The 20526-nt window shown below is 37.3% G+C and overlaps 1 protein-coding gene across 2 annotated transcripts in view; it reads left to right on the top strand.

Annotated features, from left to right (window-relative positions):
• Positions 1-20526, top strand: part of TMEM245 (transmembrane protein 245) — a 93775-nt gene that overhangs the window by 25449 nt on the left and 47800 nt on the right. Inside the window, exons 5-9 of one of the 2 annotated variants that reach the window (XM_039240657.1) lie at positions 1242-1460; positions 3838-4007; positions 6888-6911; positions 12654-12758; positions 18088-18170. In XM_039240657.1, the coding sequence (XP_039096588.1) occupies positions 1242-1460; positions 3838-4007; positions 6888-6911; positions 12654-12758; positions 18088-18170 (601 nt within the window). The remainder of the gene's footprint in view (positions 1-1241; positions 1461-3837; positions 4008-6887; positions 6912-12653; positions 12759-18087; positions 18171-20526) is intronic. The other variant, XM_039240664.1, reaches the window with a different exon arrangement.

The following is a 20526-nucleotide window of genomic DNA, read 5'->3' as shown; positions in this document are numbered from 1 at the left end:
CTTTCCTTCCTTCCTTCCTTCCTTCCTTCCTTCCTTCCTTCCTTCCTTCCTTCCTTTCCTTCCTTCCTTCCTTCCTTCCTTCCTTCCTTCCTTCCTTCCTTCCTTCCTTTTCCCACTCACTTTTCTAGACTTTATGAAATATCTACTTTTTAAATGTTTGTTTATTTTAAGAGAGAGCGTACATGAGCATGAGGGGGAGGGCCAGAGAGAGAGTGGCTCTGCACCCTCAGCTCTATAGAGCCCAAATTGGGGCTTGAATTCACGTACTGTGAGTTAATGACCTGAGCCCAGATCAAGAGTCCAGTGCTTAACCAGCTGAGCCACCTTGGTGCCCCAGTCTACTTTTGTCATTAGCTTTTTTTATGGAAGGCAAAATGCAAATTGTAGGGTCTTAATAATTTCCATCATCATGGCATATACTGAATAATATTGCTTTAAGAGTTATATGATTTCTGAGGTATATGGTATATTTTGGTAAAATTAGGAAATAGAAAAATAACCCTATAGTAAAATATAACTTAGTAGTTGCTTTGTTAGAAAACAGTGCCTTATGGGAAATAATGCAGTGTAATCACCATTACTTGAATCCTCACCCCCAGCAATCTCTTTCTAATTTCTCATTCTAAGAGAAAGACATGTTTTATTTTTCATTCTAAGAGAAGGACCTGTTTCAAAGCCCTGGGTTTTTCTTGCAAGAGCAGTTGGCTCTGTTTTAGTTGAAACGACACTGAAAAGCCATGTTGTATCAGAAATATTACACATCTAATAAAATTATGTTAAAAGAGAAATTTCCAAATGTAGGACTTCTGTATGTTAATATTTGTTTTATACAGTTTAAGTAGTTTTCATGAGCTAATTATAATTCTTAGCTCTTTTGTCATTTTTTCCTTACCTTTTCATTTATATGATATATGTATATGAATATATGATATAGATGTCATTAAACCTTGAACAATGTGAAGTGTATAAAGAATAAAAAAAATTCCCCATCCCCAACCCCATCCCCATCCCCCTAACAAACTTAATTTCCCTAGATTTAAATAGGGTCAGTAGTATAATTCTTCACACATTTTTCAGTGCATATGTAAACACACTCCAGATTCTTTATTTTCTTTAATCCAGTGTAATCATACTATCAGAGTCCATTTGCAGCCTTAAAACAGAGTAGCCTGGTGAATTGCTCTGTGGGACTGTCAGCTAATGTGGACTAATATGGTGGTAACTTTTTTCCCTCTCTTCAGAAACCATGGACAGAGGAGAACCACCCCCACCACTGTCCTCATCTCCTTCACCTTCTTCCCCCTCACCCACTCTGGGCAGACAAAGAGCTGAAATGGGAACTTTTCTCAGGAAGAAGAAAACCAGTGACATCTACTTCGTGTCGCTCGTGTGGGCCATCATTGGTGTCCAGCTCTGGTTGAACCTGTGGATTGTACAGTTGCTGCCAGTGCCTGTTGCAGGTAGTTACACACTTAGGGTCTGGTCTCTGAAGACTTTTTCTTTAACTTTGGGATTTTAATTAATTAACTAATTAATTTTTTTTGGTAAATGTTTATTTTTGAGAAAGAGTGAGTTAGTGAGGGAGGGTCAGGGAGAGGGGGACAGAGGATCCCAAGCAGGCTCTGTGCTGAAAGCGTCGAGCCTGATGCAGGGCCCAGACTCACGAACTGTGAGATCATGACCTGAGCCAAAGTCAGACGCTCAGCCGACTGAGCCACCCAAGCACCCCTAGCTTTTAGATTTTAGTATTTGAGTAATATTACTCTTTTTTAAAAAATAAAACAATTGTATATTTAAAGCTGTATTTAAGCTTGGAAAAGTAAGTGACTCTGGTTTTTGTGGAAGAGTTTTTTTATTTCATACCTTCCCGATTGTTTGGGCTTATGTCTTACCACAGTCAGCAGCTTGGCCAAATTTATTAAGTCCTCAGTTGATGCTTAGGATCCTGCCATCTAGATACCTCCTAAATTTGATTAATTCTTTCTCCTTTATCAAAGTTCTTCACTATTGATATAAACATAATTTGATTTTTGGAAGCCTGTTTTCCACCACAGTTTAAAAATCTAAACTCATTGGACCATATGCCTTCTAGATCATTAGTGAGATGATTAATGAGAACTTATTATTCTCATTAACTTGGACAGTTCTTTCAGTTTTATTTTTTAATCTTTTTATTTTTTCAAAGTTTATTTATTTATTTATTTTGAGAGAGAGTGCGAGAAGGGGAGGGCCAGAGAGAAAGGAACAGAGGGAATCCCAAGCAGACTCTGTGCTATCAGCATGGAGCCTGACACAGGGCTTGAACCCATGAAACGTGAGGTCATGACCTGAGCTAAAGCCAAGAGTTGGACGCTTAACTGACTGAGCCACCCAGGCACTGCGCCCCACCCCCACAACTTCTTTATTAAGGATTTGTTATAACCAAAACACTATATAGTGCTTTTCCTTAGGGAACGTAGAATATAATATAAGCTTGTTTCTGCTCCTTGCATCCTTGAACAGAACTTCTCTTTGGCACTTGGAGTAAGATAGCAGTTGTCACTAAGCAAGCCGCAGAGTATATACTAGAGCCATGCTTTCTGTTAAGGAATTTATAAGAAAGCTTAGTGAAAAAGGTTAAATTTCAAAAGAACCCCGTACTTTTTTGGTTTTTCCAGGAGATTTATTTATGCTGCCAAATGGTGTCTGGTGCTGTTGGAACCCCTTTCTTTAACAATTGTTAGCAGGAGTTCCATTTGTCCTAGTCATTTCTTAACCTTCAGGCCATTATAGGAATTTGACATGTCCTTGGGAGAGCAAGCTGTGGGCACGTGGCCCCCAGAACATTTTCCACAGCCTATAATTACCCTGGCCTTATTTTAGAGACCGTAGAAGCTTTCCTAGGACTTCTTTAGAGATTTAAAAATGTTAATGATGAAGTTGTTGAACTGGTTTGTAACACTGAGCTCATGGTTCAAAAGAGTAAACTGAATCATTAGGTTGCAAGGCCAGGACTGAGGACACAGAAATCCCTGGAGTTAGTGAAAGTATAGTAGTTGAGATCGATTATCCAGAGTTCAGACTTCAAGGCCACTCCACAGATGAGTAGCACTTTCTTCTGGCTCCACCACATTCTTAGTTGGCTTTTAACAGGAAGCTTAACCTCTGTTTGCAGGGCCGCCTCGCTGCCCAGTGTGGAGGGGTACACGCATACCTGCGCTCTGTGAGTGGTCTGTGCAGAAGTTGTGCAGTGCACAGCCTGGGGGGCCACTTGTAACAGCCCTGCCTGTACCCACTGAACTCTGCTAAGCGATACAGGTGTGCAGAGCAACATCAAGTAGAGAAATAGGAATACCAGTGGTGTAAAATCATGATGCAAATGGAATACCTTCTATTTTTCTGGTCACTAAACATTAAACACCAAGGAAAAGAATAACATTTGGCAAGAGCAGTGATAATAGCCAAGGAAATTAGGGCGTGTCAGGGGTTAGTATTTTTTACCCAAGAAGGGTGAGGTGTGAGGGGCCAAGATTGTTGCCCCAAAATCTTCATGATCAGAGTTTTATGTTTACACGGGCTTTGAAATAATCCCTGGCTCCTTCAGGAATTCAGACTTCACAATAGAGATAGTATATGGGCAGGCGGGATTTGTGTGAAAAGTTTTGTCCTAATTCCATGCATTTGGAATACCATGAACTTTCGTGTCTCCCCCTGGCCTTTTTTTTTTTTTCTTTCTTAATTGGTCTTTATTTAATATTAACTTCACTGTTTTAGAAGGGTCACATGAAATTAAAGGACCTGTTCATGTTCTGACTTTGTAATCTATATTTTGGTTTTATATGCACTTCTTCGTTATAGTCTGGATTCTCAAAAAGCTTGTCATTCACTTTGGAGTCGTGGACTTCCTGGCGAAACGCTGCCACCTGTGGTGGCAGGTGGCGGAGCGCTTCCTCAAGGAGCGGCAGGAGGCTCTAGCACCGTGGCCCGTTATTGGGCTTGGAAAATTCTTGCTAAAAGTTGATAGCAAGGTATTGTGTTTTAAGAACTTGGGCTGTTTTGATGGAGTTTATAATACATATATTACATTTCTTGGTATTTGGTGTTCATACTGTGATTGTTGATAACACATTTAACGTCTAAATGTATAATGAAATTTAAAGTGTCGAATTACGCCTTATGTAAGTTTAGGATAGATTTAGTTTAAGTAAGTATTGTGTCAGTAGTTTTCCCTCTTAAAAATGGGAGAAAAGGATGTTCTACAACACCTTGTTCAACTCCCTCATTTTATAAGGACCAAATTGAAATTTAGAGGGACTAAGTGACTTGCCTACAATTGTATTGCCAGGTAATGACTCCTCAGCGCAGTGAGTATTTCTGGAGTAATTGCCACAGGTCAGATAATGTGCTAATAAGTCCCCAGGAAAATCCAGTGAATCACAGAAAACTGGTGCAGCATGAGAGACCGCAATCCATTAAAATTCAGAGGCAGTGTTCGAGAGTATGGACCCTGATTCCACACTGGTTTCAGATCCCAGGTCTTCTACTTACTAGCTCTGTGACCTTGAATGAGTTTCTTAACCTTTCTATGCCTTGGTTTCCTTATTGATATGATAAATCTAATAGAATACACCTCATAGAATGGCTGTGAGGGTTAAGTGAGTTCCTAGATCAGGGCCCGGTATACCGTAAGCTCTGTGTATATGATAGCTGTGGTTGTAACTGGGGGGCGAGGGGGATGTGTGTACAGAATACAGTGGTCATACTGAGCAAGAAAGGACTCGCTGTTGGTGAGGTAGTGGGAGAAGGGAGATTTTGCAGAAGAGGTGATGCCGGAGCATATTTTGAAGTGTAAATAGGGGTTTATTATGTTGACAGGGCAAGAAGAACAGGTGGGTGGAGCAGTGCACAGGTAGAGACGGCCACAGCATGAATTAATAGGGAACACCAAGAAAACAGTCATGGCTGGGATATGCGAAGAGGTGAGGCTGGAGAGTCAGGCGAGGCAGAATTGAAGCCTTTGTGGGTTCTGTGCGTGTGAGCTGGACTTCCTCACAGAGGCTAGGAACTCTGTCTGAGCGGGTCCATGCCTAACTTCGGGTTGAGAAATACTGTTAGGTGAAACCAGCATAGATAGGGATGAGAATAATCACTGGAGTTCATGTGGGGTGGAAGGAAATAAATCTTTTAAACCCATAGTAAAATCTGGGTCAATAGAGGTGTAGGGAGATACATTTTCTTATGTATTGCCTTTCTGTCTTCCAGAGTTTGCTAGTTCTAATTCCTACCAGTGCAGCATATGAGAATGCCCATTTCCTGAACTGTTGCCAATACTAGATACTATAATGTAACAAAAAGTCCTTTTTAGTTTCAGAAAAAGAAGTATCTCAGTGTTGTTTTAATTCGAAATTTTAAAAAATAAAAATGAGATTGCTTATTTGGCTATATTTTTCTTGTGATTTGCCTATTTGTATTCTTCTTTCAACTTTTCAAATAAGAAAGAATCTAAGAGTTCTCACAAATTTTAACATATTGATCACATCTTCCTGGAGTTGGGTTGAAGGCTTGCCTTACTAGAGCAGATATAGTCCTTCAGACTGTTTTAAGATGACTCTTATTTCAGTTAACTTTTGAAAGCCTTACCACTATCAGAAGGGATAGACACTAAATCTTGTTTTTAGAATCCCATATACTTGTATTTGGAACCCTTCTCTTAGGAAAACTGCAATTGTGTCAAGTGAAGTTTTAGGGCATCTATTTGTTATAGAGTAGCCTTGTAAAAACTTGTCATTTTTTATTCAAACTTGTCAATTTGTTCATCTTACAAAGGAAGGGAGACAGTAAAATAAATAAAACTACGGTTTTTGGCTATATATGATAAAACCTATCAGGGTAAATGGCTATCACAAACTGAATATTTGTTTAATTATAACTGATGCTGTAATTACATTTTATTTAATATAATAATATACATGGGCTGCTGCTTTGGGGAATAAATCTCTTTTTCATGTTTCTGTTAAATTTTAATTGATCATACTAGTGTTTTTAAAAATATTCCTCTGTAGGAGATTGTTTGAAGTATATTTTTAAACATGCATTGGGTGTACCTCTGTCAAAACTCTGCAAGGAGTATTTACAGTTACTCTGATGAAATTATGCTTTTTAGCCTTAATACTTTTTAGGTCACTAATAATGCCTTAAATCCTATTATGTTCAGTGATTTTTAGATTATGTGTTCAACTAGCATTAGTTATTATAGTGCTAAATATTGTGAGGTTTAGATGAGGTGACTGTTACGTGAAAGAAAGAATTTTACAGAAAGTAGAAAGATGTGTGCTTAAAAAATTAAGTTGGAAGGAAATACACCCAACATAAACAGAATCTTAGATGGTCAGGTGTTTGCTGTCCCAGATGAGCACTGGAATGTTTTACTGCTTAAAAAAAAAAAGATGAAATAATTAATACTGTAAAGCTAGGAATTCAGTGAACACATAGTATATGAACATGAATTAATTTATACAGAGACTAAAAATCCTTTTGTTGCATGATTTGTGAAAGAATCTTAAATACTACTCTGATCTTCAGAATTTGATGTGACTGTTTAAGCTGTCAAGCATTCAGGTTAGTTTATGTATTTTTAATTGTTGAATTGTCAGCAAAGCTTGTGGTTATTTCAGTCATCATATGTCTTAAAGGAATACTTTATTCACGGATTTTAAAACTTTGTTAATGCATTACAGTTATTTTTCTAGTTTTTTGTTTTGTTTTGTTTTGTTTTTGTTTTTTGGTCTGGGATTATTTCCTCCTCATATTCTCGGTGACTTTCTTTTCTTTTCATACTGTTATGGCATTCTCTAATGATATTCCACTGTTCTTATCTTCTCTTTCTTACCTTACCCCCTGTCTTCAAGCTCTGGCACTGGCTAAATAAGAAGGTAAATGAACACATGGATGTTGGTTTTTACTACTGAATTCCCCCTGTATCTCCATTCTCATTCTGTTTCTGTCCATATGTCAAACTTAGTTTATGCTTTTTAAAAGTTCAAATTAATAAGCTATGGAAGGTCGTGAAGCATTAATACTGTTACAGTACAATTTGCTAAACACCCAAAGCTATTTGTTTAGGATACCTGGATGCTATCTCCTTGCCCAGGTGTGTGTAAGAAGTCTGTCTTGTAGTCCTTTTGTCCACTGTAAGTGATTACCCTTCCTTTACGGTTCTGTAATGTGGCCCAGCCTGATAACTCTGTTCTTTGATGTGTGAGAATATTTGATTCACTTGGCTGATAATTTTATATAGTGCCTCTCTCCCTCTCTCTCTCTCTCTCTCTCTTTAATAACTAGTATTCCAGAATTTCATTTTTAACTTAAAAAAGATTGTGGTCATGGCCTGTGACATCTAATTTCATGTATTTCCCAAGTATGAGGTTGTATGTATATATAGTAAATGCTTCTCATGATTTGAATGGAATAGGTTACACTCTTAATGACTTCGATAAAGGCTAATCCAGATAAATTAGGAGGCTGTACCTCTGACATGTCCACATTTAGTAGTTCTAGATTTAAATTCATCAAATCTCTAGGACAGATAGCAGGAGATGACATTTATGTGTATTGTGTTTAAACACAAGACCCTAAAATTTTTCAGTGGAAATATTAGAGCAGGTCTTAAGAAAGATGTACTTCTTGGAAATAGATCAAGGTGACATTTTTGAGTGTAAAGATTAGGATTTCCTTCTTTATTTTTTAAATGTTTATTTACTTAGAGAGAGAGTGAGGAGGAGCAGAGGAGAGTGAGGGAGACAGAGAGAGAGAGAGAGAGAGAGAGAGAGAGAGAGAGAGAGAGAGAGAATTCCAAGCAGACTGTGCTTTGTCAGCATAGAGGGCTGACGCAGGGCTTGAACTCAGTAACCATGAGATCATGACCTGAGCCGAGACCAATAGTTGGACACTTAACCTACTGGAACCACTCAGGTGCCCCAGGATTTCCTTCTTTCAGTTGTAGAAGAAAGGGGAGACTTGACAATGCCTAAACATGTGTAATAAACACTGTGTAAAATATACTTACAAACCACCCTTCCCATGCCACCCCCAACATATATGCTGCTGTCTATACCTCCATTCCCTGTAAAACTAATATGATTAAATGAGTTTAATCCTTAGCAAATGATAGTGCTGCAAACAAAAGTCACATTTTTTCATTTTGAGCAAAGTAGGTGGTTTTTAAACACTTCTCCAACTTGTGATACTGAAATTGTCCTCAAGGGATGAGAGGAAGGAGAGTTAAAGTCATTAGGTTCAATTTGATTTAACCTTTGGTGCCTACATGAATTGGATTACCTAATTTAGAAGCCTAACTCCTAGCTAACTAGTAGTGACTCAGTTTTAAAAGCTTCCTAAGAGATCAGGTGACGTTTTCCTTTTCTTTGATGATGCTGTGTAGCATAGGTAAAGCATTGGTGTCGAGCAGAAGTAAGTGCTTTAAGGTCTGAAACTACACGTTTGAGGAAAGCATATAAGTAAGTTGATATCTACTTTATTACAATACATCCACGGCCAGAAAATTTGAAGCACTGGGTATTTGGTATTTCAGGTTCAAGTGAGGTGAGTAGGAAATGAATTCAAGAGAAGTGAGGTGAGAGAGAACACATCTGTGGTTAATTGAAACATAACGTATTTCTCAGGGCTTGTTTTATTTCGTGGTATTGATTATCTGCACTAAACCTCAACTACAATTTGGCAAAAAAAAGAAGGTGAAATAGAAGTCTACAGGCGCAGAATAATGAAATAGAAAATTCAGCAGTGGAACGATACTTTCTTAATAATAGCCTGCTATATAAAAAATTCCAGTTTGGAATTTTCAAAGTCTTGAAGTATAACCATACATTTACTGACACCTCTAAATTAAAATGAATAAATAAATAAATAAATAAATGTCCTTTATTCACACTTGAACCACTCAGAATGTCATTTTAAAATGAGTCCCCTTCCCCTTTAAGAAAATAATTTTTAAAAAAAATAATTTCTCAGAATGTGGAAGACTGAGGGAATCACCGGGGACTGAGTGATTTCAGTGGGCAGGCAGAGTAATGCTGGTGGCAGTGATAACAAGTGGTGTGGATTCCGCTGCCCAGAGCTGAGCACGGGACAGGGTCTGCCTCCTGGGACAGCGCCTCTGGCGTCTCTTCAGGGATTCTCTCCTCCATCCCCTTCTCCGTACCTTCTTCTGCCCGTGTTTCTTTTTCTGTATTTGAGTTTCTGTTTCCTTGAGAGTTTTGTTCCATTCACTCCAGGGGTTCTTTTCCTCCGTCTAAGTCTTCTGTCCACTTTGTTGTTTCCTTTTTATTGGTCCTTCATTCTATGCACCGATTCCCCCCAGCCACACATTTTTCCCCCTCCCATTTTGGCTTTTTAAATTTTTATTAAAAAAATTGTTTTAACATTTTTCAGAGATGGAGAGAGAGCATGAGTGGGGGAGGGGCAGAGAGACAGGGAGACACAGAATCGGAAGCAGGCTCCAGGCTCTGAGCTGTCAGCACTGAGCCCAGTGCGGCTCGAACCTGTGGACCGTGAGATCATGACCTGAGCCAAAGTCGGACGTTTAACCGACCGAGCCACCCAGGCACCTCTGACTTTTTTTAAAATATCCCTTTACTCTTTAATATTTTCCCTGTGTCTCCTTCCCACTCTTCTTTCTCTCTTTACCTCTCTGTCTTTTTATCCTGTTTTGTTAACCTTATTTTAGCTGGCTGTAATATGAATAGACAAATCCCCTCCCCCCATCTTTTTTAGCTTAATGTATTGAGCATCTTAATCTTTTTTTTTTTTTAATATTTTTATTTATTTCTAGGAGAGAGAGAGAGAGACAGCGTGAGCAGGGGAGGGTCAGAGAGAGAGGGAGTCACAGACTCTGAAACAGGCTTCAGGCTCTGAGCTGGCAGTCAGCACAGAGTCCGACGCGGGGCTCGAACCCACGAACCGTGAGATCATGACCTAAGCGAAAGTCGGGCGCTTAACCGACTAAGCCACCCAGGCGCCCCTGAGCATCTTAATCTTAAATGATTTTATTTCTTTTAAATTTTGAATGAAACATCTAATCCTCACTGTTACCCTTGAATATAAATTTTTGTTTAGATGCCTCTAAGTGTGGATTTTTTCCAACCCTTAGGTAAATGGCTTGTGATAGGAAAATTCTACCCTGGTTTAAAAACATAAAAGTTGGATTTTGTAATGCTGATATACATAATGTGTTTGTGAATATCCCATGTTTTTATATGTTAGAAATGCCCAGATATAAATTTAGATATATTTTCTAAGTAAGGCATCATTTACATTAAAACATATACTTCAGAATAGACTTTTTTTTTTTTTTTAAATTGAGGCTCCCAAGTTATTTTCTGAAATCGTAATTTGTGAATATGAATCTGGTCTTAATTCTGAAATTATTCATGCTTGCCTGTTCAAATCTATATTTGAGCTTTTACCACATGGCATGCACCGCCAGGCTTGGGAACTACAAAGAGGAATCCTAGCTCTAACTCTTTCGTCAGGAAGCTGTTTCAAGAACTATGTGTAGAGTTGGTTTCTGATTGTGAAACTTTTCAGTTCATTGATTTTAGAACATACATTCAAATATGACATCTGACCTTCCATATCTTACAAATGTGTTACTACTTTTTAAAAATCTCTACATTGTCTTTGATGCTTTGGTAGCATGAACTGAAAATTAACTCTTCTGTTTGAAGCTGTGATGGTCAGGATAAAGTTGAACTTTTTATCTTTGAGTTCACTGCAGCATTGATTTCTTAGTGACGATATCTTTCATGAAAGACAAAGGGATGCAAGCTTATAGTATGGAATGGAAAATGAATGTGGTAGAAGTCATGTTTTGTTTTTAACTACCATTCTTTGCTCTTGAGTGTTTAACTCACTGGATAGCATAATTCAGATTTAGATGAAGACTAACTTCTCAGTGATGTAGCTCTCATAGGGGTGAGGGGTGCTGTGTGGTTTCAGTAGCCATCAGTCTAAATGATTTGACTCTTGAAATATTAAATGGCAGCTTTGCTTGGCAGGAATTCTAGATATCTATCAGAATTATTATATATCCTAAAATTTTTTTTGATGTAGGATTATTTGTGATTGTGAAAGATGAGAGAAGTATTCAAAATGGAATGTCAAGTAGCATTTAGGGAGAGAATACTTTTAATTATTGATTAAGGAATAACCATTACCTTAATGATTATTCTTTTTTTTTTTAAACATTTTATTTATTTTTGAGGGAGAGATAGAGACAGCATGAACAGGGGAGGGTCAGAGAGAGAGGGAGACACAGAATCCGAAACAGGATCCAGGCTCTGAGCTAGCTGTCAGCACAGAGCCTGGTGCAGGGCTCGAACCCACAAACCGTGAGATCATGACCTGAGCCGAAGTCGGACACTTAACCGACTGAGCCACCCAGGCGCCCCAGGATTATTCTTTATTTACAGTAAGTTTGTCCTAAAGCTTATGTTTTAAAAAGAATGGAAATGTCACATGGAATATCAGATTTAAGAAGTATTTGGTTATGAAGTCTTTCAAATGCAAAAAGATGTAGAGATCATCAATGAATCTGTCCTCCAGCCTGATAAAACATTACGTGTATAATTAAGGCCCATTTTGCACCCTGCCCAAACCACTCCCTGTAATATTCTGAAGTTGATATTTATCACTACCTTAACATTAGATTTTTATTACTACTATTTTTGTAACCCCAGTGACATCAAAGGGAAAAATATTTTGAATATAATTTCTATTTTGTTTGCTCCTCTTTTATCTGTATAATTTAGGGCATACTTGTCTTATAAGGGGCATACTTTTTCTAAAGCTAACTGTATTTGCTGATTGGTAGTAAAATTTAATGAGATTTGAGGTCAGCTAATGTATTCTCATTATTTCATTTAGAATATTAAAAAAAAATTTTTTTTAATGTTTATTTTTGAGAGAGAGACAGAGCATGAGCAGGGGAGGGGCAGAGAGAGGGAGACACAGAATCTGAAGCAGGCTCCAGGCTCTGAGCTGTCAGTACAGGGCCTGACACGGGGCTTGAACTCATGAGCGGTGAGATCATGACCTGAGCCAAAGTCAGATGCCTAACTGACTGAGCCACCCAGGCACCCCTAGAATATATATATTTTTAAAGTTTATTATTTTGAGAGAGCGTGTGAGCAAGGGAGGGGCAGAGAGGAAGGGAGAATCCCAACCAGGCTCTGCAGGGACTTGAATTCCTGAAATTGTGAGATCTTGACCTGAGCCAAAATCAAAAGTTGGATGCTTAATGTACAAAGCCCCCCAGGTGCCCCAGGAAATTTTTAAATTTCATTTAGAATATTTACCAGATTCTAAATTAGAATTTGAAGTAAATATACCACTGTATGAGAATTCAAACTTAAATACAGATTGTGTTCAAATTGACGACCTTTTCTTAGGACGATAATACATTCTTTATATAACAACAGTAATTAATGCTGTTAATTTTCTGAAGTTGCTTGTGGCTTTCACTGCTTTAATCGTTATGCTATAGTTTGATTTGTAATGCTGAATATCCTATTTTGTCTTTTAATAATATTTGAATATGTATGCCTTTTTATTAAGTTGTGCTTGAAAGATAAGTAATTCTTTTTTTTGTTTCTGTGCAGATGATCATCTGGTTGGAGAAGATGTTAGACAAAATAATTAGCATTTTCATCATATTTTTGTTAGTGATAGGAACCCTTCTTTTAGCCCTACTCCTGACTGCAAAGGTAGAGTATAACAATTATTATTGTCACTAATAAACTCTTAATTGTTACAATTGTAGTATGCATAAGAAGCTGGCAGAACCCGGCATGGAAAATTTAGTTTGCTTATGAGTATATTTAATAATTAAATTATTTATGATTTTTGCATTACTAGTTTTGTCATGAATATGCCTACTTTTATTTTTTTTTAAGTGTGCATTTAAATTTTGTTATAAAAATCCTCAGAAGTGAATGAGATGAAAAAATTGAGATACTGAAGAAAAAGTGGCCTCTTCTTTCAATAGGAGAACTATGATCTGGTCTCATGACTTCTCATCTCATTAGTTCTTTGTTTACTAGATCAGAATTTCTTGATTAGTCCCTCCACCTCTTGTCTTTCTGCTAATTTACCATGGAATATTTATTTCTCGGTTTCTAGCTTACATTTCCTCTTTTTCTTCTTAGTTTGGTCTTTTGGAACACCATAGACTGGGTGGCTTAAACAATAGACATTTATGTCTCACAGTTCTGGAGGCTAAGAGTCCCAGATCAGTGCCAGCATGGTCAAGTTCTTGGCAAAGACCCTCCTTCTGGTTTAGGGATGGCCATTTTCTCCTTGGTGGAGAGAAAGATCACCTCTCTTGTGGCTCTTCTAATGGCACTAACTCCATCATGAGGGCTCCACCGTTACAAAATAATTACTTCCCAAGGCCCTGTCTCTTAACCATCGTATTATTGGAAGTTAAGATTTGAACATAAGAATTTTGGGATATATTCAGAGTTTAACATACTTCTTTCATCTAAGAAAACTATTCTCCAAAGTGCAACTAAACTTTTCTCTATATTTGATGCATCTTACTGACTTTTAAAACAAATTTTTATTATGTATCTTAATCTTTATCTGAAATCCACTGAACTTCTCATCCTAGGTTTCTATGTTGTCTGGGAGTTGTGAAGTTTATGTGAAATCACAGACATGAAAATTTTTCATATGGGGTGCCTGTGAGGCTCCGTGGGTTGAGCATCTGAATTCAGCTCAGGTCATGATCTCATGCTTCGTGGATTCAAGCCCCATGTTGGGCTCTGTGCTGACAGCTCAGAGCCTGGAATCTGCTTCAAATTCTGTGTCTCCCTTTCTCTCTGCCCCTCCCCCACGCATGCTGTCTGTCTGTCTCTCTCAAAACTAAATAAATATTTAAAAGATTTTAAAATGTTTTCATATTGTGCCGTAGAGATATGGTAGTAACTGTTATCAATAGGTAATCTGATACGCAGAGTTTACTAAAGGCTTGCATTGTTTCCTGCTATGTCCATCTCCCCTTGCAAGTCCTGTTCTCATTCTTTGCCTCAGTATGTCCTCAGTCTTACCATTTGCTCCTAATAGCCTGCTCTCTCCATATTTCTATTTCAGTTTCTATGTAGTTCTTATCTGTTCTTTGGATAGTAATCATGTATAGTCACTTATAGAGACTGTATAGATTTTTTAATGACCTTTTTTGTTTTTATTTTTGCCTAAACCTGCCATTATATATTCTTATCTTCTATTCTAGTTCTTAGAGAAATTTTACACCAGTATGATCTCCCATTTTTCTTTTTCCTCTCTCCTGCTCTTCTCTTCCACATTCCCTTTTCTGTTTCTTTGCATGGGGTGGTCTTGCCTGCTCATCTCAATTATGTTCATTTTTTAAAATCCTTTTGCTTTGTTCAACCCATGCTTAGGTGAGCTTTTACTGTCCTGAACTTTGATAACATATATTACTGAGCCACTTCTTTGTGGTGTAGGACTCATGCAAACTGAGCTTTTGAAGGAAACTTACTGGTTATCTAGTTTTTTTCTCCCAGCCAATTAAGGGGTTCCCTAAAACACCATGAGAGTATCCACTTTCATGTGTAATAGCCATCTCAAATGTAATATGTCAAAAACTGAATTTCAGATCTTCCCTTGCTTATCTGTTCCCCTCTTCATACTTTAACTATTTCAGTATAAAGGACCACTCCATTCTACTTGCTTAGGCAAAAAGCCACAAACGGAGTTATCTTTGACTACTTCCCTTTTGTATCCACATCCAGTTAGTCAGAAAGTCCTTTTTGGCTTCATCTTGGGGTAATAGCAGGACAGCAATGTCAGATAGTTCCTTTCCACAGAAAGCAAGAATATAACAGTATAAGATTGTTAAAAACACCACCATACCAGGGCATTGGAAAACCATCAGTTAGGCAACAGTTTGAGGAGTTTTTGTTAATGAAAAACTACTCCTGCACCTAGTAAAACAGATAGTTTGTGGCTTTCTTGCTTGGTGATATTCCCCTCCTGTGTAGCTTGGACAGCAGAAACCTGTAGCTTTTCCTGTGGGAGGTGGTAGACTTGGCTTGGGGCTGACAACAGAGTAGCTGTAAACTAAAGGGGGGAGATTCTGGAAGCCAGAGAGCTATGAAGAGCTTAATAATAAGAACGTTAATAAACCATACATCCTAGACTGGTATATGGGAGACCCCACAGAGTCCTGTGAACATTGAAAGCCTGGAGAGATTTGCAAATTGATTGTGCCTTTGATTGCATTTCTCAACTCTCATACATCTCAGGCTGCAGAGGATGAAGATTCCTATTGTGAAATATCTGAGCATGATTTCTGCCAAAATCATTTGCTGACTGCTATGCTATGTAAGTTCAAGGGAAGGCTTTAGGCTTTAAAAAAAAAAAAAAGATAACACTGAGCAGAGACATCAGTGACAGGGAAGGCAGATTTTCCAGTTTGACTACAGATAAGTTAATTGCTTACTGAAAGCAATAACAGCTCTCAGAAGAACAAAACAAAATCCAGAGTTGCTACAACATATTTTTTAAATGTCTAATTTTTAACTCAAAATTATTAGACATATAAAGAAACAGAAAAGTATGACTTGGGGAGAAAAAAAGTGGATGTTTAAGTGGCTGAAATGTTGGACTTAATAAATGTTTTGAAACATAAATATATTCCAAGAAGTAAGGAAAGTATGTTAATAATATGTAAGCAAATGCAGATGCTCAACAGAGAAATGGAGACTATAAAACAGAACCAAATAGAAATCCTAGAGCTGAAGAGAGCAATAACTAATGAAAAATTTACTAGATAGGCTTAACAGCAGATTTGGTATCTAGGAAAAAAAAAATGAATGAATTTGGAAAAAGATCAGTAGAAGGTATCCAGTAGGACAAACAAAATATTTGTCAAATAGTGGATGAGGAGAGACTCAAAGATTTACAGTACAGTATCAGAGATTCTAACAGACATGTAATTGACATCCCAGAAAGTGAAAGGAGAAAGAGAAGAGGACAAAAAATATTTGAAGAAATTATGATCAAAAACTTGTCAAGTTTGATGAAAAATATGAAAATAGTCAATAAGCTGAACAAATCCTGAGTGGAATAAATACATATGAAACAAATACAAAAAACAAAACCATACCTAGACATATCATAGTCACTGAAAGCCAAAGAAAAAAAAATCTTGAAGGAAGCAAGAGAAAAATTGTATATCACACACAGGAGAAATAAGATAATTAATGACGTATTTCCCATGATAAACCATGAATATCACAAGACAGTGGAATGATATATTCAGTTTTGGGGAGAAAAAAACCAACTGGTCAATCAAGAATTTTATAATCATTGAAACTCTTCTTTAAAAACAAAGGCAACATAAAAGTATTTCTAGATAACCAAAATGGAGAATTTGTTAATAGCAGACCTGCACCATAAGGAATGCTAAAGGAATTCCTTCAGACTGAAGAGAAGTGACTCTAGAAATAACTTATGTCCAAAGGGAGGAATGAAGAACATTTGGTAGATATGTGGATATATATAAAAGATATATCCTCCCCCTTTTTTCCATTGATTTAAACAACAGGACTATTTAAGAAGTTTTAACACTGCATTGTAGAGTTTATAGTACGCATAGATGAACTACATATGTATAAACATAGCACAAAGAAGACTGGGAAACAGCCATAGTGGTATGAAGTTCTTAGAAATATTTTATTGGAAATAAGTCAACATTAACTTGAGGTGGTCTATGATAAATTAAAGATGTGGTAAGCTTAAGCCTAAGATAAGTAAACTTAAGGTAAATAGCAACCGTTAACAAATTTTAGAGGAACTGAAATGGTCTACTAAAAATACCGTTGCTTAACATGAAAGAAGGCAGTAAGAGAATACCAATAGTGATGAGACAGAAGACAGATCACAAAATGACAGACCTGAATCCAGTCAAATCAATGCATATGTTAAATGTGAAGCAATTAAATCAAATGGCAGAGATTTTCAGATTGAATGTAAAACAGCAAGCTCCAGCTAAGTGATATCTGTAAGTGATACCCTTTAAGTTCGGAGCCCTAAAAAGATTGATAGTAAAAGGAGGAAAAAAGATATACCAGTCACACTGTAGACATAAGGTTTGTAGAGTGATTATATTAATAGAAGGCCATATAGTTTAAACACATGTTACTGAAGATAAGAAATAAGGACTTGTCCTAATGATAAAAGAGGTAACACTGCAATAGGATCTGTTTTAAATGTATGAATTCCTAATGATAGAGCTAAATAAAAGGTGGAGCAAAATATTCAGAATTAAAGGAGAAATAGACAAACCAGTGATTATAGTTAGGGATCCAGTAATACTCCTCTTGCGATAACTTAGAGAATAAGTAGATAGAAAATTAAGAATAGAAAGGGCTTGAAAAACACTGTCAGCCGATGTGAAGTGGCAATAGCAGAATGATGTTCTTGTTGAGTGAACACTGGCCAGGATAAATTGCCCAGTATGCCCAATTTGGAAATAGTAAAATAAAGAACATATTCTCTAGCACTGACCTTTTCATCCCCCTCACTTTTTGGTTATTGGGCAAGGTAAATTCTGAGATACAATTTTAGCTGGCTCTCCGCGCCATCCTCCCCGCCCCGTCCCCCGGAACCTTACTAAGTTCCTTATTTGTTTGTATGTCTCACACTGCTTCATAATTCTGTAAGCTCATGCAGTATTGATACTGCTTACATATACTATGCACACGTGTGTGTGTGAAATTTATATATTTATTGGACTGTGTATATGTATTTATAGTCACATGGTTTTCTTTTTTTTCCTTAAGCTGTTGAGCTTCTTGAAAGCGGGGAGCTATTAGGTACTTTTTCTTTCCCATAGTGTCATAGGACATTATGTATAATAGCTATTCAGTACAGGTTTCTAAATTAATTGAAACTAAGATGTGTAATTATTTAACTCTAAAAGCATTGTTCCAGTAATAGTATGGAAACATAAATGTTAAGTTGGGCTTATTTTTTACTGAGTTTTTTTTTTCTCTCCTATCTGTAATACAGGTGCATCAAGAGAGTGTGCACCTGATTGAAGTCACAAGCAATTTGATTAATGAGACCCTAGCAAATCACCCTGAGTGGGCAAAGTAAGAGTATGATTTTGGTAAAAATAGAAATGGATGGCCTAGATTCAATATTTGTTTGCACAAAACGATCTGATACTCATTGATGTAGCTATGTTGGAATAGAAAAGACAGGATTTGCCAAAGCTTTGATGAGTGTTGTCGTTTTTGCATCAGAACAGCGTGTGTTGGAGGGTGGTAGGAGAGGGAAGTGTGTACAACTCTGGGCACAGTTATAAATGTCTTTATATTTGAATTGAGATTTACAGTTTACAACAGGTATATGATTTGCAAAGGCCTTTCACTTACATTGTGTCCTGTGTTCATCACAGTGTGTGAGGAGATTGAAGAGATTATCCCCATTTCACAGATGAGGAATCAGGATCAAAGGTTACAGAATTGGAGATAATCCCCCAGTGGCATCGTCAGCAATATTTCCACACTGTATTATTTTGGAGGCCGAGTAGGCAGTCTGTGGCTCAGGGCCAGATCCGGCCACCTGTTTTATTAGAACACACCCACACCCATTCATTTACGTTTTTTGTCTTTGGCTGTTTGAGGGATGGTGGTGGTGCAAGAGCAAGTAGAATTGAGTAGCTGTGATACAGATTTTATGTCCCAAAAAGCCTGAAATATTTACTCTCTGGCCCTTTACAGAAAACCTTTGTCAACCCGTGTCTTAGAGGATCACTTTTGTACTTGTTTAATCTGGCTTCTGTGAGAAGGGTTTTAAGTTGCCTTGTTGAATTTGATGACAAATTGTATGGACTTTTTTTTTTAATACCTTCAAGGTAGTCACTAATGTAAGTAGGAAATACTCTGCCAGTTTTAGGATTGCAAATTGAGATTTAACTCACTTTTCTATCTTAATTGACTTTATTCTTTTATGTAAAACCTGCAAAGGACATTTCTTGAACTTGGCTTAGAATCATATTTGAATATCCTTAAAAGGACATCTTTCAAAATATATTTCACACTCAAAGTGCTTGTCCTTAGTATTCCTGGTTAGTTACAAATTGCAGTATATACATACAAAGGAATAATATTTACCATTAAGTGAAAATGAACTGTCCATGCAGCAGCACAGATGGATCTCAGAATAATTATGCTGAGTGAAAGAAGTCAGGCCAAAACAAAAAACCAAAAACCCATACACTATGATTCTATTTATGCTAAGTTCTGGGAAATGCAAACTAATCTATAGTGACAGATCAGTGGTGTTTGTGGATAGGGGTGGGCTCTGGGAGGGGACTACATAGACGCACAAGGAAATTTTGAAGGAGATAGATAATGTTTATTATCTTGATTAATGACAGAAGAAGAGACGTAGCATAATCGGATTTCATTCTAGAACAGTCTTTCCCTCTGCGGAGAAAAGATAGGGTACAAGATTTGAGCCTTTTAGATCAGTGAAAAGCTAGAGTAAACTAGATGAGAGGTGATGAATTCCTTAATTGTGGACAGTTGTAGGGAAATGAACAGGATGGTCAGATTTATAAGATCTTAAGGAAGGTGTTGGTGGTCAACTAGATATAGTTGGAAGAAATCTAATATGACTTTTGTTTCTAGATTTGGAAGTTAGTTGATGATGGTAGATTCACCTAGACAGGAAGTAGAGGAGAAGGTAAGGTGGGAAAAAGAATTCGCTTCCTTTTTTATGTGTTGTGTTTGAGGTGCCTATGGTAAGCAGAGGCATCCAGTAGACCATTGGCTGTGTTGGTGTGTAGTTCAGGAGAGAGATCTGGAGTGAAGTTAAAAAATAGGGAGCATTAATATGTCAGGGCTCCTCTTTTTTGGTGGTTATTCTCCTGTAATAAAAATAGTTCGAGGGCCCCTCTCTACTGGTTTCCAATTGAATAGGACTCTCACTACCACTGTATTGAAGGCACACATAATTTGGGGAGCCCCAGATCAGAGCAGTTTAGAAAGTTGGTTGTTTTTGTTTTTAAATTTTGGAAGAATTCTAGACTCACAAGGCATAAAAGCCATAGGGAGGTCCATGGACTCTTCAGCCCACCTCCTCTTCTTGCATGACTATAATATAATGTTGTCTTCTTGCATGACTATAATATAATAACAAAACTAGGAAATGGACATTTCGCTAGTTTTACATGCACTCGTGTGTGTGTGTGTATGTGTAGGTCTGTGTGTTTACAATTTTATCATGTGTAGCTTTCTATAAGCTGTCTAGACTATCAAGTACAGAACTATTCCATAATCACAGGCTTCCTCATGCCACCCCTTTATAGCCACACCTACCCTCTACTTCCTCTTTTAACATACCATAGTGCTCGCAACCAGTAATCTATTCTTTGTATCTATAATATTGTTGTTTCATGAATGATGTATAGATCAAATCATAGTGTATGTAACCTTGTGA

The sequence above is a fragment of the Hyaena hyaena genome, unplaced genomic scaffold (assembly GCF_003009895.1).
Source record: "Hyaena hyaena isolate Hyena2069 unplaced genomic scaffold, ASM300989v1 scaffold_6, whole genome shotgun sequence".
Lineage (NCBI taxonomy): Eukaryota > Metazoa > Chordata > Mammalia > Carnivora > Hyaenidae > Hyaena > Hyaena hyaena.
The sequence above is the reverse complement of the archived record's forward strand: the minus strand, read 5'-3'. Positions and strand labels throughout refer to the sequence as shown.